The sequence below is a fragment of the Cyprinodon variegatus genome, unplaced genomic scaffold, assembly GCF_000732505.1.
Source record: "Cyprinodon variegatus isolate N-32 unplaced genomic scaffold, C_variegatus-1.0 Scaffold411, whole genome shotgun sequence".
Taxonomy (NCBI): Eukaryota; Metazoa; Chordata; class Actinopteri; order Cyprinodontiformes; family Cyprinodontidae; genus Cyprinodon; species Cyprinodon variegatus.
The window spans coordinates 732,293-740,058 of record NW_015150864.1 but is presented as its reverse complement, the minus strand read 5'-3'; the positions used below and the strand labels follow the sequence as shown (position 1 = coordinate 740,058).

The window sequence follows — 7,766 nt, the reverse complement described above, 5'->3', positions numbered from 1 at the left end:
GAACAAAACTACCTATAAAAGATCATTTTTGATCATGAATGCCTCAGCCGTTGATGATGAGCAAGCTCTGCACTGGTGGCAGCATGATTGTGTACTGAACCCTTCAGCAGGAGGAGATCGCAATCCTGGAAAATGCCAGAAAGGATTGTTTTAATGTTTTAACAATTTTAATGTGCTGCCATTTTGATCCCAACTACTAGTTGATGGATGCTTTTCACTGAAGGTAACCTAACAGTTATATGAAATCTGCTCGTTAAAATGTACAAATATTTTCCAATGCAGTTAGACCGGTCTTTCACACCTGTGATAAGTATACTTGAATAAAGTTGGCTGATCTCTTTCTGCCAGGGGAAAATTAAACTGAAAAGGGAATTCTTAGTACATTAGTTTGTAGTGAAAAGTATCCTGGAATATCAGGACAAAAGCCTGACAGATTAAATAACAGTTTTTATTATTGTCCAAACTTTTGGCTGATTTTAAAGCTGCAGGTTTTCCATTGATATCATGTTGTTCTACAGCTCAGAACATCAACTCACACCAAACTAATCCACTTTGTTATTTGCAGCCTACAAACTGAATCAAACCCATTTTGGGGTAACAGCACCAACAATACTTAGCTCATTAATGTGCTTTTTATAATTAAATAGATTTAGAAACATTAATGCTGTAAATGAGTGACTATGGACTGAGCAGCAGACATAAACCAACACATTTACCTGTAGAACAGAATCTGTGTCCTGTAATCTCTTTATCAATAATACAACAGTGAATACCTATAATTGACTTCAAACAGTTTGATTTCTAAAGGAATTCTGGTTTTGTCTGCTACAATTTCTATAATGAAATTAGATAAATTGTTTAGATGCACTTTCAGTCAAATAGAATACATTTATATAATCCAGAATTTTTAATGATCGAATCTCAGCACAAAGGAGCTTTATCACACCAACGCAACAAGTAGGTGATCAAATCTGATTAACTTTAACTAAGCCTTTTAGTGGATAAAACAAACAAACATAACAGACCCAGGAGAAAATGATCATAATGACAACTGTAATTCATTAAATTTGAGTCAGTGAAGACAACATGCAGAATTCTGAAGCCTTTACATCTGTAGAAACAGCAGCAACAGAAGAGGAACATTTAAAAACTGATGGTGAACCCACAAACATCGTCCACTAAACGTACTGATTAAACTTTGAAGGATGGAGTGGAGGCCTGCTGGTTAGAGCAGGAAGCTTGCTTTCTGAGAAGGCTGCAAGTATCTGGTTCAAACCCCAAAGCCAACCTCTCTGGGCCCCTGAGCAGGACTCTCAGAACCCAGATTGCTCCCAGGCTGAGCCGGGCCCCCCACTGCTCCCGAAGGGATGGGTTAAATGCAGAGGTCAAGTTTCACTGTAATGTTCATTTGCAGAAACCAATAAAGTTGATCCTTAACATCTAGAGTACAGGATGTTTGTTCAGAACAAATCAGAGTTCAAATGAACTATTTACAGCAGACAGTGAGACTGAATGAAAGTAAAAACGGCATCAACAGGTTTAAATCAAATCTTCTGTTTCTTAAAAATACAGCAAACAAAATATAAACAAACATGTTCATTTATGAGTAGAAACCTTGATTTCGAGAGCTGCTTCTCCTAAACTACAAGAGCTTCAGTGACAGTTGGTCTGTGGTTGTTTTCAGGTATTCACCTCTGTGGACCGCTCTCCATCTCTGCTCTAGTGTCAGACTTCAGAAAGCAAACATGCATACAAACATCACCCTGATTTAAGAAAGAATCTGTTGTTACTTCCGTAAAAATGATAAAGTGTATATTTATTGTAGCTAATATTCTCTTTAAATGCCCCTGCACAGTAAACTATACATGTATTTACAGGTTCAACAGCAGAACCCTCATCATCTAAAACAAAACTAATCCAGTACATCTGCACAGCTTTCAGTAAAATGGGATTCAAAACTGAATTTCTTGTATTGTTTATGAGGCTTTTCTCCACCTTTCCAATAAGTTCCTGATTATCAAGCTGCTAATTCAGACTGAGAAAGTCATCATTTTGCACAATTCTACACCAACTTCACCTCCAACCTTAAGTATAAACTTTAAATATAAATTATATATCATTTAACTTTATATACTACTTATTTTTTTACAAAAATACCACGGGACAAGTTCCATCAAGGTTGAAATTTGTCTTTAAATTTAGCAGATTAATCAGTGATTCAGTTTATTTTTGGGTTGGTTGTTCTAGGCTTCCAAAAAAAGCAATCATTACATCATAATAATTTAGATTTTTCATCTGATTTTCTTAAAAAAAACTTTTGCTTCATCAGTTTTTTCCTGTCAATATATGGAAAGTAAAACTTCTATATATTAATAGAAAGAAACATCTTATGGTTCTCTGTTCCTTTCTTAAAGTGCCATTTACCTGCTATCATCAGAGAGAGGTATAAAGGAAAGAAAATCCTGTACAAACTTTAGTTTTTTAAATTCCTATCAGTAGGATGAAGTTTGATTATTTTTGTAAATAAAATTCGAATCAGTAACATCTGTACAGTTTTGGGGAAGTGGCAGCATTTGGAAATGTCTCTGTATCCTGATGGATGCTGAATGAGGCTGCATCAGTTTATCCAGAGATGAAAGGAAAATGTTCAGATATTGAAACATGTCAGCTGCCTGTACAGGACAGTCTGAGAGAAAACAGATCAGCTGAACAATCAGTGGTTCCTGCAGGACCTCAGAGGAGAATCAGATTGTTTCTGATCCAGTTTGGTTCCCTCTCATGTTTCTGATCAACAAGCAGTTCCTGTTCCGTTTCTCTGAGCCATTTCCAGACCTCACTCCTCACTGATGCCGTGCTCCCACGCCACCTTAGCTTGTTCCTCCTTGGTTGCTGCGATTATGGGCTGGGAGATCTTGCGTGGCATTGGTCGAGGTACAGGAGGGCGCTGTGGTCCGGACTGCGTGATCAGTGGGTCCTCCTCAGGAATGCAGCCCTCTCTGAGGTAGGGTTTAGGAGGCACAGCAGGAGGGGGCTCATGGAGATGATAAAGCGGAGGATTGTGGGGGATGTAGTGTGGATGAAAGTGGTGGTGGTAAAACAGGTGCTGCTGCTGCTGCAGCCCATCCTGCTGTTGGGGCTGTGGAGCTCCAGAGCAGCTCAATCCTGGAGCCTGAGACTGGATCTGATAGGCCACCTGGGCCGGGTTGACTCCTCCTGGGGCAGAGTTGCTGCGGCAGGGAGGAGATTTAACTCCCTCCAGGACGTCTGGCTCAGACATGCTGTACCTGACGGGCTGATAAGGAGAGTCCAAGTCTTCCTGGTCGGTGGTCCAGGCCTGACTGCTGGGGGCGGACTCCAGGGTGTCTGTGCGGCTGGCTGGGGGTTCTGAGGAGGAGGTGGCGCAACCAAAGTTGCTCTCACTAAGGGAGGAGACTCCAGAGCTGGCGCTGCCTGAGAGTGTGGAGTTACTGCCATCCAGGACGGACTGTGGACTGGTGGGCGAGGCAGGTATAGGGTGCAGGGGAGACTGGAGACAAAGAAAACACATTTATCTGCACACAGTCACCACTGACTGGGTCTATCCAGAATCAATGAAAAGGACCGACAGAATAAAGAATTCACAATCTGCCTTTTTAATCAACTGGTTAAAAAGGATCCAAAGTATCTAAAGATAACATGAAGTTGTTGAGTCTCATCAACCTGTTCATTTCAGAGTTATTAAGAATATCTCTTCAGTTACTACTGAGAAAAGCATTTATAGATGAAGATAAAAATAACCCCTCAATACAAATATTCATGTGTTTCTTAAGGAGAGTAGACAGACAGATGTTTAAACATCCAAACTAATAGAGGGAACTGGGAGCACTAGCAGGACCAGCAGGGTACCTTTCTTAAGGAGCGCGCAGGGAGAGCTGGAGGGAGGTCGCTGACCTGGTGGTGGAAAGCGTCAAAGTGCATCGACAGGTGTTGCCCTACAGGGGGAGACACAGCAGGACTGACTGAGAGATCCAAATATCTCAGGGGATGGAGGAAGGAGAGAGGTTCGAGGAAGCAGGACAGAGTCGGAAAGAGAGGAGACAATACAGTGCAGAAGAGAGAGGTGGAGGAGGAGGAGTTTATAATGAAGAGGTGATAATTGAACCTGTTCTTTAAAAGTATTGTTTTAAGGGTTCCTGTTTGTCCACGTTTAAAAAGTACAATTCTGTCCAACTTCCATTTCTCCACCTAACAACTATCTATATATAACATTCCTCTGGTTTTCCAAATGCAAAGCATAAAGAATATCCCCAACATTCAGCAGGGAGACTGTAGGCTATTTTTTGCAGCTTCAACTGCAAGAGATGAAATGTAAAAAGAACAAAACTTCTGCTTTATGCATGAACATCTCACATTACCATTTACAAGTAAGCCCTGAAAGGAACTCTGAGGAAATTAACTGAACAGTTGCTTCGGTGTTAAAGAACACTGATAAGATATAGTGTCAGTGAAGTGTCTTTATGTCATTACTGATAAGGGACCAAGAGATGGATAAAAAATTTGGAGAGGTGGAGCTACGTCTGACATGTGATATAGTCACCATGAGCCATCCCCTTCAACAGTTTCTTACCATGAAGAACGTTCCGAGGTGGAACCGGTGGAGCCATCACGCTGCCAACATGGGAGGAGAGGAAAGGCAGGGCCTCCCTGGTGCCACTGTCCAAACTCCAACTGCTAGGAGTGGTGAGGACTGCAGAGAAGATATAGGAGGATATTTTAAAAGGGCTCAAATTAAGTCTTAATTATACTTTCTAAATTGGGATGTATGTTCGGTTACCTTTCTCAGCCACTGAGAGGTTGGGGTCACTGCAGGGCTTACAGGGACCGATTACTTGATGAAACAAAGCTCTCTGAAAGTTTGGTGGCTGGAAAAAAGGCAGAAACTAATGAAAAGCAATTAATGGCTGCTCTAATAATAAGGCTACCAGATGATATAAAGCTGTTACCCTTCAAGGAAAGATTTTATAGAGGGCTATCTGTGACCATCTGTGACTATGAAGAATGCAATTTTTCATTTTTTAAGAATGCAGCTAAGATAGTGAGTCAGTGAGGTGTCTATATGTCATTACAAGTGAGGGATCAAGAGCTGGAAAATAAAGGAAAAGTGGAGCTACTCTTCAGACGTGATGTAGTCACCATGAACCATCACAGTCCTGTCTGTACCTGTCCGTTCTCTGTAATGTTGGAGTACATAGCGCTGCTCGGCCTCTCTCTGTGCGGTGGAAGCAGCATCAACATTTCTCTGTTGTGCCTGTACTTGTCTGGCAGAGAAGGAGAGCCCACTGGGGTCAAACATGGATGATGTGGTTGGCAAGGAGAAAAAATAATTAGCAGAAGGATAATAAAGAACATTTTCTTTTTTATTTGGTGTATCAGACGAGGAAACCTGATGCTGTAACAGCCCTGATGGATCTGAGGCGCTCACCTCTCATTGTGGAAGAGACAGAGTTTATCATCTGAGGAGGCGCAGAGTGGGTGGAGCTAAGACTAGAGGAGGAGGGACTCGCCTAAAGAGAGAAATAAAGATGTAATTCTGTAATATATGAGTTTTAACAACCGTTGAAACTAAAGCTGGAGGAGGTGTCTGGAGAAAGGGAAGTCTGTGAGTCTCTGGTCCAGAATAAAGCGTAAGATGACGAGGACAAGATTTTTTTTTGTTTGTTTATTTCGCTTATTTTAATATATATAAATGGCGTCTAAAAACTGACCTGCATGCGATAGAAGTCCTCAGGGTTCTCCACCACCATGCCATCAGCCAGAATCAGCAGATTTCCTGCCTCACTGGAGTTAGAGGAAAGAGAAGGGGAGGAAATGCGCACTGGAGTCAAAACAGCAATGGGACTGGGAGAGGGAATACAACCAGGAATAATTTAAATGAAAGGGATCAAAGGGGGAAAAAGTGTGGAGGAAATGCAAAAAGGAAGGATGGGGGGTGTAGAAACCACAGGCAGAGGGGCCATACAGATCGCAGAGCAAAAATAATTGGCAGAAAGAGGCAAAAAAAAAAAACATCCAAAATATACATGCAAGTTAATTAGTTTAAAAAAAAAATCACATTCCAGAGCATCCAATGGACCAAAAACAGAGTTAAATCAATTGGGAATGACAGACAGAGAGAGAGAAAAATGGTTTAAGTTCAGCGAGTGATAGAAACTAAACACAAACAGATTAGATCATGAATGAGAATCAGCGGATGGCAGCAGTGAATAGAGATGGAAAAGAATCAATAAGAGAAGCTGTGTTTTAAAATAATTCAACCTTTTAATTATAAGGCATTAAAACGCCTTACTTGCCTACTCTGAATTAATGCTGTATTTTTGTCCTGCACAGCAAAAGCAGGGAAGAAAAGATTACAAAGTAACAAAGCTAAGGAAGTTAATGGTTCCCCCAGTGATATTTTGTCCAATACAAACAGCCCCCAGGGTGAATTAGTTAAAGTTTTAGAAAGAAATATTGGGGACCTGGTTTCAAATCCTGGTTTTATCAGGAAAGGGACCTATGGAAAACTTTTCTAAGACTTTGAGAAAGTTGTAATGACTTGCTATGGCGACCTGTGACATGGGAGCAACTAAAAGGACACAAACGCCCGATACACATCTTCTAGGCTGTAATATCTTCTAACAGCTTCTCTGATCATAAGCTTTAATCAGGTTTATAAAGAGAGAAATCCCAGAATGTTCACTATCAGGCAGGATTTAAATACCTCACAGTGGAAGGTGTTACAAAATATTTTTCCCAGAGTTCAAAACCACTCTATTGGTTGCATTCTTATTTTTTGTAGTATAATGTACATACATTTTAATTTTCAAGTTAAACATGTCGTATTTCAGTGTAAACTGGAACAGCTATCTTTAACTCCCATTTTCTCTCCATTAATAATTGCTCCAAAGATACTGAAGAACCCTAACCTGCAGAACCACAGTTATCATTGATGAGGATGTGAAAACATGGCTGTGGGATAGATGAGTATGGCAGCCTTTGAATGACTATAAATTGAAATAACCGTATAGTGTTAAACATCCAAAGAGAGCTGAAGCCTTTCTGTGTGAGTGTGTTTGCTGCAGACCTGTGTCGGTGCATGAGTTTGAAGCTCTCTGGGCTCATTGGGTTGTGAGAGGTCAGGATTCCTCTGTTGACGCCTGAACCTGACTTATCAAAACCAGGTGGACCCTGAAAGGTAACATAGAAGCCCTGCTCCGATTATTCATACTGTTCATTTGCTGGGACACACTCTGTGGTAAAAAGCAAAGAATATTACTTAGAAAGGCATCCTAGAGACATCCATTTAAAAAAAAGCTGGATTGTAAAAGCTGAAGGAATCATTTTATAAATTCAGGAGGTTAAATGTTCAGGGTTGACAGAGTTCAGATCCAGAGCTGTGATGTTTGCTTCAGGCAGAAAACCTCCACTTTAAGGAACCAACTAATTAGGCCCACTATGACATGCAAATAAATAAATCTTCTTCCAGACATACAGTTGGTTCAGGTTGGCTTCATCATAAAGAGCAAAACAGAATTATTATTGTGAGATAATAGAGATTGTGGACATTAATGTGGACTCACATGGAAGAGGCTACTCCTCATCATCTGGAACTGATCAATCAGCTTCTTGTGCAGCGGACGCATTTCTGGGTGCACCAGCTTCTCATGCACAGCCAAGCCGACCCCTAAGATGTGGACCTACACATAAAAAATGTTTTTTTTTTTTTTGTTAACAAATTGAGTCAACAT

The 7,766-nt window shown here is 40.7% G+C and overlaps 1 protein-coding gene across 5 annotated transcripts in view; it reads right to left on the bottom strand.

Annotated features, from left to right (window-relative positions):
• Window positions 1-2,478: 2,478 nt before the first annotated feature.
• The window catches only part of dock3 (dedicator of cytokinesis 3), a 220,096-nt gene continuing 214,808 nt past the window's right edge, over window positions 2,479-7,766 (bottom strand). For 2 of the 5 annotated variants that reach the window (XM_015388011.1, XM_015388013.1), the window contains 9 exons: window positions 7,599-7,715; window positions 7,103-7,227; window positions 5,745-5,877; window positions 5,462-5,543; window positions 5,200-5,318; window positions 4,814-4,901; window positions 4,607-4,726; window positions 3,886-3,971; window positions 2,479-3,526 (listed from right to left, as the gene is read on the bottom strand). In XM_015388011.1, the coding sequence (XP_015243497.1) occupies window positions 2,834-3,526; window positions 3,886-3,971; window positions 4,607-4,726; window positions 4,814-4,901; window positions 5,200-5,318; window positions 5,462-5,543; window positions 5,745-5,877; window positions 7,103-7,227; window positions 7,599-7,715 (1,563 nt within the window). In that variant the 3' untranslated portion in view covers window positions 2,479-2,833. The remainder of the gene's footprint in view (window positions 3,527-3,885; window positions 3,972-4,606; window positions 4,727-4,813; window positions 4,902-5,199; window positions 5,319-5,461; window positions 5,544-5,744; window positions 5,878-7,102; window positions 7,228-7,598; window positions 7,716-7,766) is intronic. The other 3 variants (XM_015388012.1, XM_015388015.1, XM_015388016.1) reach the window with 3 other exon arrangements.